The 18418-nt window shown below is 38.2% G+C and overlaps 1 protein-coding gene across 1 annotated transcript; it reads left to right on the forward strand.

Moving 5' to 3' along the window:
• The first annotated feature begins 346 nt into the window (after nucleotides 1-346).
• Nucleotides 347-17446, forward strand: atg3 (autophagy related 3). The gene is made up of 12 exons (XM_059328006.1): nucleotides 347-537; nucleotides 2151-2192; nucleotides 2288-2337; nucleotides 3311-3381; nucleotides 4982-5089; nucleotides 6287-6339; nucleotides 8192-8279; nucleotides 8356-8390; nucleotides 8480-8632; nucleotides 11241-11368; nucleotides 11501-11569; nucleotides 13552-17446. The coding sequence occupies exons 1-12, from the start codon at nucleotides 466-468 to the stop codon at nucleotides 13631-13633; spliced, it is 951 nt and encodes a 316-aa protein (XP_059183989.1). The 5' UTR covers nucleotides 347-465; the 3' UTR covers nucleotides 13634-17446.
• The last annotated feature ends 972 nt before the right edge of the window (nucleotides 17447-18418 follow it).

An 18418-nucleotide genomic window follows, 5' to 3' on the forward strand; every position in this document is an offset into this window, starting at 1 on the left:
CACAGAATACTAGAATACTATAGTAATAACAATAATAATAATAATAATAATAATAATAACATAATGCTAATGATAAGAATAGTAATGGCAATTACAATATATATATATATATATATATATATATAATATTTATATTGTAATTGCCATTACTATTCTTATTCTTATCATTATCATTATCATTATGTTATTTTTTATTTTATTATTATTATTGCCGGCTCTTCTTGGTGAGCTGAGACAAATAATCCGGATCACTGAAAAGAGCCGAAATTCCCATCACTTCTCGCGAGAACAGGCTTGTATGTCAACCCCGCACTTCTCGCGAGAGTCGGACACCGGAAGTGTCCAGGCATATCATGTGATTTACTCTTGCTTGGCACCCTGCTGGAGTAGCTATGTCTAAATAATAATACTTTTCACCGCACGGTTTTATTTGAGGAACGTCGCGTTTTCTCCGAGTTCTCCGAGATGCAGAACGTGATAAACACAGTGAAGGGGACGGCTCTGGGCGTGGCCGAGTTCCTTACTCCGGTGTTGAAGGTAAAGTTAGCTTTCCTGTCAGACACATTATCACAGCCTCCACTAGCGCTCAGCTGGCTACAGGCCTTATTGTTACTACTTATTACTCTTATTAGAGGCACTACAAGCTAACAGCCTTAACGTAATGTCGACCCTTCATGACAACATGTCCACAGTTCTTGTCAACGGCAGTTCTGTTATAACAACTGGAGGTGAATATCATGTTTATGTATACTGCCCTACCAAGTCTAACTGCACTAACTACATTTTTGGTCAGTCTTGAGTTGTAACTAAAAATGAACCCCTTGATGTCTGTTGTATCTTGTGACAAAGCTTTAGATTTCAATTTTGCTTTATTTGAGAGAAAAAATAATATAAAAACCACAAAATCCAACTCAAACCAAGCAGAAACTGCACTTACCACAGTCTGCTTTGGATATATATACTAATATAAACATAAATAGTAAATGTAAACAGCCTCTCCTGTCCTCTCCTCTCTGCTCTGTGTAAACAGCCTCTCCTGTCCTCTCCTCTCTTCTGTGTAAACAGCCTCTCCTGTCCTCTCCTCTCTTCTGTGTAAACAGCCTCTCCTCTCTGCTCTGTGTAAACGGCATCTCCTGTCCTCTCCTCTCTGCTCTGTGTAAACAATCTCTCCTGTCCTCTCTTCTCTGCTCTGTATAAGCAGCCTCTCCTGTCCTCTCCTCTGTGCTCTGTGTAAACAATCTCTCCTGTCCTCTCTTCTCTGCTCTGTATAAACAGCCTCTCCTGTCCTCTCCTCTCTGCCCTGTGTAAACAGCCTCTCCTCTCCTGTCCTCTCCTCTCTGTTCTGTGTAAACAGCCTCTCCTGTCCTCTCCTCTCTTCTGTGTAAACAGCCTCTCCTCTCTGCTCTGTGTAAACGGCATCTCCTGTCCTCTCCTCTCTGCTCTGTGTAAACAATCTCTCCTGTCCTCTCTTCTCTGCTCTGTATAAACAGCCTCTCCTGTCCTCTCCTCTTTGCCCTGTGTAAACAGCCTCTCCTGTCCTCTCCTCTCTGCTCTGTATAAACAGCCTCTCCTCTCCTGTCCTCTCCTCTCTGCTCTGTGTAAACAGCCTCTCCTGTCCTCTCCTCTCTGCTCTGTATAAACAGCCTCTCCTGTCCTCTCCTCTTTGCCCTGTGTAAACAGCCTCTTCTGTCCTCTCCTCTCTGCTCTGTGTAAACAGCCTCTCCTCTCTGCTCTGTGTAAACAGCCTCTCCTCTCTGCTCTGTGTAAACAGCCTGCTGTTCTGTCTTATTTTCAGTGAATTATTCTCACATGACTGTTCGTCTCAGCAGAATCAGTTATGGTTCCCAGTTGCAGTGACCAGGGCAGAAGTTAATGTTTCAACAGCATCTGGTTATTCCAAACTGTTTATTTTTGGCAACATTTTAATTGGAACATGTAGAATAAAGGGATTTTGACAGAATTTATCACAATTTTAAGCTAAACCTTTTCAAATGCAGACTTTAATAACCTATGCTAAAGCCTGGTTTCACAGTTTCTTTCTATATAAACTGTGTATAATTGTCGATCTTTCAAAGAAAACATACTTTTCAGAACGGTTAAAGCAAGGATGTCCCTGTAAGATAAAGTTTTGCTTCTGCTTTTAATCACAGGAATCAAAATTCAAAGAGACTGGAGTGATTACACCAGAAGAGGTGAGAGTGTGTTGCTTTACCTCAGCTCAATAGTTACTCAAACTCATACAGCCTGTGTGTGAAAGTATGCTTAATCCTTTCTTTTTGTGTTTTAGTTTGTAGCAGCTGGAGATCACTTGGTTCACCATTGCCCCACATGGAAATGGTGAGTGTCCACATTGAGGTGTATCACAGATGTATAACATTCTCTTGGTAGATCCTCTTCCATGTGTGAAATGTGATTATAGAGCATGATTGATGTTTGGGAGTGAGTTCACAGATCACATTTCAAATAGATTAAGGCCAGGAGAGCTTATTGCTGTGTCATTATTTTGTGGTGTTTTTTTTAACCCAACACAGTTCCACAGGGCTGATGTTTGCTCATATGTTACAGTAGAGACTAGGGATGGGAATAATTAATCCATGATCGATTAATGGTTGATAAGAATTAAGTCGATCACATGGAATTGTATCAATCTGTGTATTTTTTAATGTTAATGTATCTCTGACTTAGGGCTGGGCGATATGGACCAAAAGTCATATCCCAATATATTTAGGCTGAATATCGATAAATGATATCCTTATATTTTTATCGCAAAGTGAGAGCAAATGTTCAGTCAAAGTCAAATATGACATGTCACAAGTAGTTTAATTGAAACTGTTTATTTAAGTGAACATAAATACTGTATAACAACAGGAGTACCTTTTTTCAAATCAAAGCTCCATGAAGTGCACATTTAAATAAAAAATATCTTAAATAAAAATAGCCTATAAAATATAGGCCAATCTTTTTCTGAAATAAATATATTTATATGAGAAAAGAATAAAGAACATTACAAAATAACTAAATATGACAAACCCTAGTAAGGGCAGCATTTATATATATAAAGAAAAAATAATAATTATATCGATATATACAATATGATCTTATTCCATATCACATTTAAAAATATATTAATATATTTTTTCCATCGATATATCTTTTATATCGATATATTTTTTCCATCGATATATATTTTTTATATGGATATATCTTTTATATGGATATATCTTTTATATGGATATATTGCCCAGCCCTAGTTAGTACTGTGGTTATTCCTGCTGGTATAAAGTATATCTGTGGTTCCATCTCCCTGCAGGGCCACGGGGGAAGAAGTCAAGGTGAAGCCATATTTACCGCCAGATAAACAGTTCCTCCTAACACGCAATGGTAAGAGTTGGATTTAAAGTCAGGACTTCTGTTTTTATGTTTCAGCTTTAACTAAGTTTAACTTCCACCCAGTAAGTCTCTTTCTTTGTCACATCCAGTTCCCTATGAATTCAAAAGTTCCTGTATGAAGCAACCCTGAAACTTTCATGGCTTTGGCTTAATATAATGTGCAGCATTGCCTCTTCATAGTGTAGATGAAAAATCCTACTGTAAATGAATCAACCCATCCATCCATTTTCCTCCGCTTATCCGGGGCCGGGTCGCGGGGGCAGCAGGTTAAGCAGGGCATTCCAGACGTCACTGCTGACTGATTTCAAAGTTTAAAGTTTTTCTCTTGGTATTTGAAATATGTTTTTAATTTCATTGGCACAGTCCAGCCTCCCTTAGTAAAATACACACAAGGTTGTTGTGTTTTTCTTCTTTAACACACAAGACCATTGACCTTGGAGAGCAAGCAGCATTCCAGGAAAACCTCATCTGATTTTCATCGAGTGTTTCTAGAGTCGTGCTGGTTACGTACCCTGAATACTTTGCAGCAGTGCATTAGCTCTTTGTTTTATTTAGCAGAATAATGCAACTGGTTGCAGCTACATCAGCACATTTCTGTGTCTTAGACGTTCCATTAATTGATTTTAAAAGGCACCAAAAACCCCACACTATCACTGTTAACATATCTGACCTTGTTGATATACAGGTACATCTCAAAAAATTAGAATATCGTGAAAAAGTTCAATATTATTGTCAAGTATTTCAGAAAGTGAAACTTGTATATCATATAGGTCAGGGCTCTCAAACTCAAATGACCTGGGGGCCGTTGGAGGCAGTATCAAAATAACCAAAAAAAGACACAAAATTACTAAAAAAAAAAAAGACACAAAATGACCAAAAAATACACAGAATGACAGAAAACTAAATTACTTAAAAAAAGAAACAAAATGAACAAAAAAAGACACAGAATTACCAAAAAAGGCACAAAATTATTTTAAAAAGACACTAAATTACTAAAAAAAAAGACACAAAATGACAGCAAAAACCTTAATTACTCAAAAAAGACACAAAATTACCAAAAAATACACAGAATGACAGACATAAAAGAAACAAAATGTCCAAAAAAGACACATAATTACCAAAAAAAGACACAACATGATAAAAAAAGCCACAATTATTAAAAAAAGACAAAATTACCAAAAAAGGTAATTAAAGGGACCTTCCACACACAACACGGTAAAGTGCCATTCATATAAAACTCATATTAAACTTTCATATCAAGGTGAGGGCCACAAAATATCGTCACACGGGCCGCAAGTTTGAGACCCATGATATTGATTCATTACACATAGAGTGAAATATTTCAAGCCTGTATTTCTTGTAATTTTGATGATTCTGGCTTAGAGATAATGGAAACACAAAACTCAGTGTCTCAGAATATACTATATAATGTATGAGTTTCACTTTCACTAAAAGCATTTAACTTTTTCATGATATTCAGATTTTTTGAGATGTACATGTATAAACCTCATGACTTGATACATTAGGGCTCCAGTGAGACCTTTTTCACTTCTCTAGTTTGTGTTTTGACTCTGTGTTTGCCGTCTTCCAGTTCCCTGTTACAAGCGTTGCAAACAGATGGAGTATTCAGACGAGCTGGAGGCCATCATAGAGGAGGATGATGGAGACGGGGGCTGGGTGGACACTTACCACAACTCGGGTAGGAAACATCTCTCAGCATCCATCCATGATCATGGCTGCATCATTTCACTATTACACTAGTAGTCAGGAGGCGGAGCTAAATATCGGGGACATGTTGGACAAAAGCACCAAATTTTGTTCCACATGCTCTCTATCACCATAGGTTTCAATTTTTGATAGGAGCCACTTCATCAAGATTGTGGATCGGAGATGGCAGCCATATAAAATCTATGAGAACCAATATATCTTCCAAGCCACTTAGAAGGTCAATATAGGTGTCAAAATATCATTTTTCTGGGTCAAAGAATCATTTAAAGCTATTGAGAATATCAATAGATGATTATTTGATCAAATAGATATGTTCACTTTCACTCAGACTGGTAGGCAACTCGCTTCAATCCTGAGTTGAAAATGTTGGGAATCTATGTTCACGGGAGAATGCGGATTAGCTGCCATGTAGGGCTGGGCCATATGGACCAAAAGTCATATCCCGATATATTTAGGCTGAATATCTATATACGATATATATCCTGATATTATTATTGTAAAGTTAGAGCAAATGTTCAGTCAAAGTTAAAGCCAAATATGACACAAGTAGTTTTCTTGAAAACTGTTTATTTAAGTGAACATAAAGACTGTATAACAACAGGAGTACCTTTAAAAAAAAAAAAAAAAAAAAAAAAAAAAATCAAAGCTCCATAAAGTGCACATTTCAATTGAAAAAAATCTTAAATAAAACTAGCCTATGAAATAAAATAGGCCAATCTTTTTCATTCAGGCATTTATATATAAAGAAAGATACATTTTTTTAACTATATTGATATAGCGATATGGTCCAATTCCATATCACATTTAAAAATATATCGATACATCTTTTGTATCGATATATTGCCTAGCCCTACTGCCATGTACATGTACAAAAAAATCTAGGAAACGCTTTCATCTCATGTCAGATCTTGTAAATACATTTTGACACCAAGATTGACCCTCTAAGTGGCTTAGAAGATATATTGGTTCTCATAGACTTTATATAGTGATGGAGAATATGTAGAAAAAATGTGGTGCTTTTGTCCGACGTGTCCCCATTCTTCTTAAATCTGGTCTTAAGCCGCCCGACTGTAGTGTTTAGAGCACGTCTTACAGTAGACCTGGACACCAGTTCTGACAAAATCAAATGATATATAATGATGACTAAGAACGTTTCCTGACCCGCCAGGTGTGTTAGGAGTCACAGATGCGGTACAAGAGATTTCACTGGACAATAATAAGGTACGTTTCACGTCTTTTGTTTTCGTTGTATGCAATGTGAAATTCAAAAATTCCAAATGTTGTTATAGTTGAGTACAGTTGGTACAGTGCTTAGAACAAGTCAAATGATCAATATACAGCAGTGTAAAAGGTGTCTCTGGTCTTTATCACGTTAGATTAGATTATACTTTACAGATCCCATAACGGGGATATTAATTTGTCACAGCAGCAAAAGGTGTCAATATAAACTAGGGCTGCAAGCAGCAGAGAACGGGTCCTCACACCCAACGCGCATCTGGGAGCTGGCCGGTAGCAGGCATGTACACCGGTGGTCTCAGACATCGAAAATGTCATGTAAATCGGATGAGGTTTGTAGTATGAGGCCGAGATGGGGATGTGTTCAGGCATAGACCCTTGTGAATCATATCAAATTTGGGGCAGATTGGACAATGTTTCACGGCGTGGATGGTCACCACGGCAACAGCATGCAATAAAAAGACAAAAGCTTTGTGATCTAGCATCAGGAAGGTGTTAAGTCTCTGCTGACCTGATTTAATTGCTGATTTAAGTAATCACAGTATAAAACATGTCACTTCCTGTTGCCAGCAGGAGGCGCTATGACTATGATTCAAAATGGTCCTGCAGATGTCTTCAGCAGGTTCTTATGTCATGCTGTTACATCGAATTTGGCTGAGGAGAAAAATAATCTTTGTGGATACAATGGGTCCCTTACTGACTAGTCAATGCTCGGGCCCTAATAATCTTTATGGATACAATAGGTCCCTCACTGACTAGTCAATGCTCGGGCCTTAATAATCTTTATGGATACAATAGGTCCCTCACTGACTAGTCAATGCTCGGGCCCTAATAATCTTTATGGATACAATAGGTCCCTCCCTGACTAGTCAATGCTCGGGCCCTAATAATCTTTATGGATACAATAGGTCTCTCACTGACTAGTCAATGCTCGGGCCCTAATAATCTTTATGGATACAATAGGTCCCTCACTGACTAGCCAATGCTCGGGCCTTAATAATCTTTATGGATACAATAGGTCCCTCACTGACTAGTCAATGCTCGGGCCCTAATAATCTTAATGGATACAATAGGTCCCTCACTGTCTAGTCAATGCTCGGGCCCTAATAATGTTTATGGATACAATAGGTCCCTCACTGACTGAGTCGGTGCTTGGGCCCTAATTACAGGGGAAAAAAAGAAAGTTATAGTAGTTAGTAGTAACTGTAGCCTAAGTGCTCAGCAGCAGAACATGGACCCAAGGCAGCATTTAGCATCTAAAGAGACACCTTTCCTTCAGGTGATGGTGGAGAACCAAATGGAGCTAAAACACAGTGAATATTGCACTTTTAGAGAATAATGGCCTCAGAGGTGTTTTGATGTTTCCTCAAGGTTTATTCTAAAGCTGCGTCTTAACACATTAGAATATCATGGAAAAGTCCATTTCCAGTAGTTCAAGTCAAACAGCCCCAACCAAGTATTGAGTCATATAGATGGACATACTTTTCAGAGGCCAACATTTCCATATTAAACATACTTTTTGAAATTGGACTTTTGGAATATTAAACTTTTTTGAGACACTGAATTTTAGGTCTTCATTAAATGTAATATATCATTATTAGAATTAGAATAAATTAAGACATGAAATGTTTCATTCTGTGTGTAATGCACCTGTAGACCTCTGCATCACACATATATCACTGATAACATTTCTAAACTCAGGGCTCACTTACTTCTTTTCTTCTGAAGCTGTTAAAATGTACTCCACAGCCTGTTTTTAACTCTTATTGTATGCCTTGAGAACATTTTTGTTTCAATTTTTATTGCAAATGGGTCATTATAAGTCGAATCCCTTTAGGACAAGAATATGAATGCCACATCTGCAGCATGTTGTGATGATGATGATGACGATGAAGATGAAGATGGCGAAGCAGCAGATATGGAAGGTACTGAGGTCCTAGCAGTACTTAAGTAGTCATTTTCTTTCTTTCTCTGTACTTTAACTCACGTTGTCTGTTTCAGAGTATGAGGAGAGTGGCCTGCTGGAAACAGACGAGGTAGAACGCTCAGTGTTTCAGTCTATTGAGTAATCTATAACAGTTCCTGACAGTCCAATGACCACGTTATTCTTCTCTCCTCTATCCAGGCCACCCTGGACACCAGTAAAATGGTAGAAACCAAAGCTAAAGCAGAGCCTGGGGGCGAAGACGCCATACTTCAGACCAGGACATATGACCTGTACATCACATATGATAAATACTACCAGACCCCTCGACTCTGGCTCTTCGGATACGATGAGGTATGTACCAAGGTTATAATAGTTTTGGATTTTTCATTAGTTTTAATTTCGTTGTCAATTTTTGTTTTCAAATTCAGTTAGCTTTAATGAGTTTTTAGAGTGAGTTTGCTAGTTTTAATTCATTTTTATTTTTTTGGAAAATGTTTAGTTTTTTGTAATGGGGTATTTGTTGGGTGCCAGATTCAATAAGTTCACAATAAATGTTTCCTTTATTTCCTTTGTCTGATCCATCTCAACCCCAATAAGTTTATTAAGTCATAAAACCAGATAGAGGAAATATATTTCATATCAACCAAAAAAGTTTACGTATGAAAAACGTTGACAAAGACGAAAACGAAGGACATTTTCACTATAATTTTAGTTAGTTTTGTAACCACACAATACAGGTTCAGTTAGTTATCGTTTTTTAAAAAGTCTCGTTTTTATTTTTATTTCTGTTAACGAAAATCTTTTTTTCAATTCTAGTTTTCGTTATTTTTTTTAGTTTTCGTTAACTATAATAACCTTTATGTACCTGGGCAAAGAGCCTGAAACGGTACAAGCATACAAGTGTTATCTGGTTTGAGATTAGCTTTGTTTTAGAGGAATAATTGTGACATTCATTTTTAGGATTTTTATAGAGAATTGGTGGTTGTGGACAGTTGATATTTAAGGGGAGATAGCAGGCCACATAGGTGTAAACCATCTGAATGCTGGTAACCTGAAGATTAATTTGAGATGCAGCTCAGCATTAGTCATGTTTCATATGTTACACTGCCATCTGCTGACCAAAGTATGTTACTGCAACTTTGTTTATTTGCTCTAAACCAGTTGTTTTTTTACAGAGAGTTTGCTAGTTTTAATTAGTTATATTTTTTGGGAAATGCTTTGTTTTAGTTTAGTTTTTATTCGTTTTAGTTATTTTGTATGGGGTATTTTAACGGGGTATTTGTTGGGTGCCAGGTTAAAAAAAAGTCACAATAAATGTTGCCTTTATTTCCTTTGTCTGATCCATCTCAGCCCCAATAAGTTTATTAAGTCATAAAACCAAATGAAATGTATTTCAAATCAACCAAAAAGGTTTACGTGTGAAAAAAGTTGACAAAGACGAAAATGAAGGACATTTTCTTACGCTTTGGTTGGCGAGATACGATCGTTTGATAAATCACACATGGACCCTGTCGTAAGACAAAATATACACTCGGATCTGCGGTCGTTTCTACGCTCGCTTGATAAATGAGAAAATTGTCTGATTTCAGCTTCTTCAATGTGAATATTTCTGGTTTCTTTGTTCCTTTATGACAATAAACTGAATATCTCTTTGGTTTGTGGACAAAACAAGAGATTTAAGGACGTCATAGTGTGGTTTGGGAAAAACTGATATTTTTCAACATTTTATTGACCAAATAACTAATCAATTAATAGTTTAAATAATTGACAGATTAATTGATAATGAAAATAATCGTTAGTTGCAGCCCGAAACAATATGTAACACTGTCATCTACTGACCAAGGTACGTTACTGCAGCTTTGTTTATTTGCTCTAAACCAGCTGATGGAAAGGTCCCTAATTCTCATTTTCTTTAATGCAACATTTTAAAATTTGGCTTCAAAATTTTCTTTGACTTTAATGGAAACACGGCTACTGTGTGTCAAGATGAGGAGATATCATGACATGGTTTCAGTATTTATCAGTATTTTTTCTATAGCCTTAAAATTGAGCTCGCTACAGACAAAAAAATAGCAAAAAGAGTTAAAGCGGAAGGTCTTTTTTAAACTAGGGTAAAACTCCAAACCAAACTCCCATGCACACAGCACTAGCCGTGTTTCGACTAGGGAGAAAAGTGTCCACCAGTAAAGTCTCAGGCCACACCCTCTCAAAAGTCCACTCAATCTGCATGTCTCCACTACAAGTTATCCCCCAGAGGGATTTAGAGACTCTGGAGGTGACGTATAGTTTTCATCGTCGCTAACTGTGCACAACGTCAGCAGCTGAAAGCAGCATGGTTAATTATGCACGGCGTCATAAACATAGTGATTGTGAATTCGCTAACTGTGCACAGAGTGTCCGGTGCTTGTTGTAAACAAACAGAGGTCACTAAGTGAACACCTCCTGCAGCAGCAGCACATACACATCGTACTGCTACAGAGCTAACTGTTAGCCTATTAGCAATTTGCAGACTGGATGCTAAGGGGTTAACATCCCTTCCGGCTCCAGCTGCAGCTGGGAGAGACTGCTGCAGGAGGACTGTGCCGCTTCGACTTGTTCTTAATCTTCTTAACGAGCCTCCGGCCCCCACGGCTTGTTAAGAAGAGCCTCCGGCCCCCGCGGCACCTTAAGAAGAGTAAGACTGACTCTCCAAAAGCCTCTAACAACACCAGAGAAAGTCGCTGGATTTGTCTCCAGTCGCAGAGCTAACTGTAGCTAACTGCCGCTAACGGTGGCAAGAGTAAGAGTAGCTGGATTTGTCTGCTCTTCAACAGGGACTAAAAAAGTCCCGACAAAAGCCGGCTCCGGGCAGCTCATATTCAAATTAGGGTTAGGTTTCGGCGAGTGAGACCCGCCTCATTCCGGGTATTGCCGGTAGTGGAAACAGCCCTACTAACATAACTGTTGTGATGTGTGACAGGATCGGCAACCACTGACCGTAGAACAGATGTATGAGGACATCAGCCAGGACCATGTGAAGAAGACCGTCACCATTGAGAACCACCCCCACCTTCCTCCGCCTGCCATGTGCTCCGTCCACCCCTGCAGGTGAGAAATAGGAAAAATCCTTACCTATGTTGTTGTCAAACTTCTAAATAACTGTTTTGTTAAAGGGTTAGTATAGAGGTGTTTGATAGTGTGACTAGTGTTTGACGAGGCTGATCCATCCTTTACTTTCAGACATGCTGAAGTCATGAAAAAGATCATTGAGACTGTGGCAGAAGGTGGAGGAGAGCTGGGAGTTCATATGTATCCTTTCATGGAAATAACCTCTCACATGTCTGCTTCTTTGACACGAAAAACAAGTCTGGTTGACCTTTATTAATACTCTGAACCTCAAGCTTGCCCTTTTTACATTTAACTCACTGTGGCCTTGTATTTCACTGCAATACAAAAGTCCTGCAGCTCTATGGAGTCAGCACAGTCATGGAACAACTCAAACATGTCTTTGTGCAGAATAACACAGTTATAATGACATAGATCATAAAAAAGAGAAAAAGCAAGTTGAATTTCCAATTGAAGTTACTTTTTAGAAATTGGAATAAAATTGAATTTATACAAACACTTTTTCAAGTGCCTACAGGTGTCATGGATATTGTAATAAAAAAGGGTCTCAACATGCTATGCATATTGAACTATTTATAGTTTAACAACCTCTATTTACAGCCTCTCCTGTCCTCTCCTCTCTGCTCTGTGTAAACAGCCTCTCCTGTCCTCTCCTCTCTGCTCTGAGTAAACAGCCACTCCTGTCCTCTCTGCTCTGTGTAAACAGCCTCTCCTGTCCTCTCCTCTCTTCTCTGTGTAAACAGCCTCTCCTGTCCTCTCCTCTCTGCTTTGTGTAAACAGCCTCTCATGTCCTCTCCTCTCTGCTCTGTGTAAACAGCCTCTCCTGTCCTCTCCTCTCTGCTCTGAGTAAACAGCCACTCCTGTCCTCTCCTCTCTGCTCTGTGTAAACAGCCTCTCCTGTCCTCTCCTCTCTTCTCTGTGTAAACAGCATCTCCTGTCCTCTCCTGTCTTCTCTGTGTAAACAGCCTCTCCTGTCCTCTCCTCTCTGCTCTGTGTAAACAGCCTCTCCTCTCTGCTCTGTGTAAACACCCTCTCATGTCCTCTCCTCTCTGCTCTGTGTAAACAGCCTCTCCTGTCCTGTCCTCTCCTCTCTGCTCTGTGTAAACATCCTCTCCTGTCCTCTCCTCTCTGCTCTGTGTAAACAGCCTCTCCTGTCCTCTCCTCTCTGCTCTGAGTAAACAGCCACTCCTGTCCTCTCCTCTCTGCTCTGTGTAAACAGCATCTCCTGTCCTCTCCTCTCTTCTCTGTGTAAACAGCCTCTCATGTCCTCTCCTCTCTGCTCTGTGTAAACAGCCTCTCCTGTCCTCTCCTCTCTGCTCTGTGTGTACAGCCTCTCCTGGCCTCTCGTCTCTGCTCTATGTAAATAGCCTCTCCTGTCCACTCCTCTCTGCTCTGTGTAAACAGCCTCTCCTGTTCTCTCCTCTCTGCTCTGTGTAAATAGCCTCTCCTGTCCACTCCTCTCTGCTCTGTGTAAACATCCTCTCCTGGCCTCTCCTCTGCTCTGTGTAAACAGCCTCTCCTGTCCTCTCCTCTCGGCTCTGTGTAAACAGTTTGGTTATAGGTAGGTAAGTGATATGACACTTATATCTACATATATTGATGATGTCATTTTTTATGCTAAAAAATCATGATGATTTATTTGACCTTTGACCCCAAAAATGTAGTTACTGCACTCTGGTTTTGCATTACTGTAAAAGGTTCTAATAGTAATGCAGAGTGCATTTATATTTAGTTTCAGTGATTTTGTGTATTTAAAGGTATTTAACAACTCTATTCAAAGATTTGTGTATTTTAGACTTAATATTAAAAAAATAATGTTATATTTTAGTCTTGATATAATTCTATCTCACTTTTTTACTTCAGCACTATCTAGATAATAATTTCCCTTTCAAATAAACTTATAATTTCTGTTATTCTTGTTGATTTTTTAGTTACTGCAATATTTATATCATTATTTATCTGAAATAAAGCAAAATTGAAATAATCTTAAACATTTTTTTAAAAGTCACAAGATAAAAAGAGACATCATGGAGTTAATTTTTAGTTATAACTCAATTTCAACCAAAAATGTAGTTACTGCAGTTAGACTTTGTAGGGCAGTTTTGTTCCTTTGAATAATTGTTTATTCTATGTGCCGATATGGTTTCCTTTACTGGGACTTCCAGGTATCTTCTGATTTTCCTCAAGTTCGTCCAGGCTGTCATTCCCACGATAGAATACGACTACACGAGACACTTCACCATGTAGCTTCATTAATCTGCCTCTGCTAATGCAACATGGGAGAGATCAGCTCTTCTGCCTCTGTGTTGAGATTCTATCTGGTCTGGTCTGATTACAACCAGTTTGTGGAGTGTTTGTATGACACTTTGCTTGGGAGCAGGACATGTGGAATGTTGGAGGTATGTGACTCAACTATCTGTTAAAGGAACAGTCTGACATTTTGGGATTTCCTTGAAACTCGGAGTCAGATATGAAGATCACCAGTACAGATTTCAGTTTGTTCTGTCACAAAGCTGGGTAGTAGTTCCTTCATACTGCTCAGCCTTTGTGCTAAGCTAGGCTAACCACACCTCTTTTCATCTGACTCTGGGTAGGAACGCAGGCAAGGCTTCGTCTCAAAAGTCCGACTGTACCTCTGATGTTTCTCTACAGGTTTTAATGTTGTGACCACAATGTGGTGAGCTCTCACAAAGTTCTTGTTAAGAAGATTTCAATGCTGTTACTAAACTCACCCCATTCCACACAATACTTTAGTTGGTTTATCTGAGCTTTTTCACTGAAACCGCTGCCTACCACTGCCTGGGGGGGAAATATGTTAATGAGAACAAAAGCAGTAAAAACTGCAAAAAATGTGTTTCTTAAAACCAGATAAAAACACTAAATCTGAGGGAAATTATGTTGCTGCATGGACAGATAATTTCACTTGACAAGAGCTGAAAATAAGAAATTAACTCTTAAAACAAGATAAATTATCTAACACTTTTATCTTGGTAAGAAACAAATAATTGTCAGTGCACTCTGCTTGGACCAGCTCATCGCTGCTTGCAGTTTTAATTGATCTTGTTTTAACAGTTAATTTCTTATTTTAAGCGTTCAACATGCTTATTTCTAGATTTAACAGTCTTAATTTAACCCTTTGATGCACAACATGGGTCTAAAGTGACCCGACATAGTTTTTATGTTCTATATCTTTGCAATAAATTATTTTCATCATTCAGTATTCCAGGTTGTCCTTAATTAGTTTGTTTTTGATCATCATACATCCTAATTTTTATGTTTTCCTTTATTCATTTTTGAATAAAATCCCTTTTTGTGTCACTACCCTTCTAATGCACAACATGGGTCAAAAATGACCCATATTCATTTTTTTTTTTAACTATGTAGCTTGTTAAGCTAAGTATTTAGCTAACTTCTTGGCTAAGTATTTTGCTAAGTTGCTTGCTAAGCTAACTACTTAGTTAACATCTTGGCTATGTAGTTAGCTTAGCAAGCTACGTAGCCAAGTAGTTAGCTGTAATAATACAAAAGCTTTTTTTCTTCATAAAGTATGAGAGACAAAATGGAATTAATGATCTTTTGTTATCAAAAACAAGATATTTAAAGAATACTTGGAATATTCAATGAAAAAAGGAGTTGTTATCAAAAGATAGAGCACAGAAACAAACAGCAAGCATTAAATAACATGAGAAATGAATGCGGGTCATTTTAGACCCATGTTGTGCATTAAAGGCGTGTGAATATGTTGTGCATCAAAGGGTTAAGAAATCTTGTCAAGTGAAATTAACTGTCCATGCAGCAAGATCATTTCCCTCAGATTTAGTGTTTTTATCTTGTTTTTAGACACACCTTTTTGCAGTGAAGTTGTGAGCCATAAAACCAAAACTATGATCACGCCCCGCCCCAGACTGCACCCCTTCACTTCCTCACTACACTAATATCCAGAAGAGAATATTTCAGATGTGTGGACAGCTTTTTGGTAGGAAATATATTTTCTTGCATCGTCCAAAATGTCTTTGTACCTGACGTCAGCATTGAAATAAGCTTCTTGACTCTAACATTACTGTTCCCACGTGTTGCTGCAGTGCTTATTATTCACTCTGCAGGAGGCATGGCTGAAGTTCTTCATGTAAATCAGCTCTTCATGCCAGTTTGTCTTAATACTTCATTTGCTGAATGTGTTGATGGCAAGGCCTTTTCTATGGGCTGAAATATGTGCCACCAGAAACTGAATTATTTATATTTATATTTGAATTTGAATTGCTTAATTTGAATAATTGAACCCTCTGGGGTCTGAGCCTATTTGCCCTTTATATACCAAATAATATTTACTATACCCATGTTTGGTATTTGGTATTTTCTCAGCACAACTTCAATATGATCTGACTATTATTTTTTCACTTTAACCCACTTTATTAACACATTTAGCCCAGAAATACACAAAAATCATGAAATCTGAAATAAAATTATACTGTTTATGACAATAAAAACCACAAATATGCTCAATGAAATGTAAAACACAGGTTGCAAACATGAACATATGATGTGAAATTCAAATATAATAAAACTATACATAAAAAAATACCATAAAAACATGTTTATTTATAGGAACAGTGTTAGATGATTAGACCCCTTTTTTCCATTTTTACATAATACCACGCCTGCCTCGTCCCATCCTACTTTTACACTTGAATAAATATTTTTGTACTATCAGACTGAAACGATCATATCTTTGGTCTTACACGACCTCGGCACAAAAAACTGGAGAAAGTTTCAGGTCTGTAATTTGGAGTGAAGTCGACAGCAGCGCTTCACGTGACCTCGTTTTTTGTTACGCCGCTTTGAAAAAAGTCACGTTATCTGATCACGCCAGCGTGATCATAGACCCCACAGGATTTAAAACTGAATTTGAATCACATAGTTTGAATTTGTATTGTATAATTTGAATCAGTGCATCGAAAAACTGAATCTGAATTGTAATTTGAAATTGAATTTATTAGATGGAGCTGAACATTCAGTTCTCACAATTTGAAAAACTCAAAAGAATTCAAATTCGAACATCTGGGTAGTTGAGGCAGAGCAATCGAGCGCAGATACACAGAGCGCCTCTTCGGCCAATCAGCACCTCTGTTTTCTTTTGTATCATTTGTTGCCACCCGGTTGCCAGTCGCCACAAAACGGAAGAAGTTAATCTGGCTTGACCATGGATTGGCCAAAGAGGCGCTATGGCAACCGGGTGGCAACAAATGTCACAAGAGAAAACGGAGGTGCTGATTGGCCGAAGATGTGTTCTGTGTATCTGCGCTCCATTGCTCTGCCTCAACTACCCGGATGTTCATCACAGAAAACTTAAATTGAATTTTCAGAACTGAATGTTCAGTTCCAAACTAATAAATTCAAATTAAATTTCAAATTACAATTCAGATTCAGTATTTTCGATGCAATGATTGAGATTGTACAATACAAATTCAAATTGTGTGATTCAAATTCAGTTTTTTAATGCAATTATTCAAGTTAAGCAATTCAAAGTCAAATATAAATAATTCAAATTCAGTTTCTGATGGCACATATTTCAGCCTATGCTTTTCCTTCACCCATGGTTCTTCTGGTTGGCCGTATGTTTTTGGTGTTTTACTTCAACTCTCCTCTGTAGCTTGCGTCAAAACCTTGAGACGGTTTGTTTTTTTTCAGTTTGTTTAGCTTCTGCAGGCTTAAAGCATCACTATCTACCGTGTCTAAGAGCTATGTGAAGGTCGGCTCTATCTACAGATTCTTACAAGCCTCTCTGTGTACTTCAATAAAATCCAATGAATTTCTGGTCTACTTTGTTAATAAGATTGTGAAATATATTTGGCTCATTATGGTAACATGTGACAGTATTTACGGAAATGAATAAAGTCCCTGCTTCAGTAATCCTCGCTCTGCTTTCCTTGTTTCCGGTTGGTTGGATAAAATCTTCACTCTGCCGGTTGGTCCAGTCTCCTGCTGTGACTTGCTCAATGGAAACACTTGAACATTTGAAAGTAATATGCATAAACAATAAAGAGTTTCCCAAATATTACAGCACAATGTTCTGTGTGTAATTATTGGGACTGGGGAGGGACTATAGGGTCTATAGTGGTGAAAAATTGTGGTGTTCCACAGACTTTGCAGTTTTCTTTTTCAGAGGCTGTAGCGGGCTCTGTTAGATGGATATGGAGAAGATTATATGAAACTAGAAGGTACGGAGAAGATCTGAGAAACCCATTGGTACCATGTCATGATATAATGTTGTGAAGGGGTGAAACAACGTGTCAATGTTTGTCTAAAAATTGACAATTTTTTCCCCTTCAAGATATCTGAATGAAATGGGTTCTTTGGGTTGCTGACAGGATTTATTATATTATTTATTATTATTATCCAATCCATCTGGGTTCTTGCACATATAGGTGTTGAAGGCAATGAGGAAGCAGACAAGCTGGCAAAAGAGGCAACGAAAGAAGACGAGGTTCAATGAAGCATCCCACTCAGTAAATCAGAAATCAAACATAAAGTTGATATAATGTGGCAGACTGAGTGGGATAAGGGGAAAAAGGGCAGGCATCTTTACAATGTACAACAAGTTATCTCAAGAAACAAAAGCAGGAGGTCTGGTTCTCTAGAATGACAATAGGTCATACTGGTCTAAACAGTGGCTTCCATCCATTTTCCTCCGCTTATCTGGGGCCGTGTCGCGGGGGCAGCAGGATAAGCAGGGCATTCCAGACGTCCCTCTCCCCAGCCACAACGTCCAGCTCCTCCTCATTAGTCATAAACAAACCATCTGGAACATGTGAGTTTTTGGAGTGAGAGAGGATGTGAAACATGTTCTGTTGAGGTGTGGAAGGTGAGCCTAAGTCAGGAAATAGTACTAGTTCCATAATAACATTTATCAGAGATACACAGTCAGCAAACAGGATTTATTTAAATCAAATCAAATCTTAATGACTTTATTTATCCCCGAGGGTAAATTCAGTTTGTCTGGTAGAATCTCTGTTAGAATGAGACAGTCTGATG

The sequence above is a fragment of the Centropristis striata genome, chromosome 24, assembly GCF_030273125.1.
Source record: "Centropristis striata isolate RG_2023a ecotype Rhode Island chromosome 24, C.striata_1.0, whole genome shotgun sequence".
NCBI lineage: Eukaryota > Metazoa > Chordata > Actinopteri > Perciformes > Serranidae > Centropristis > Centropristis striata.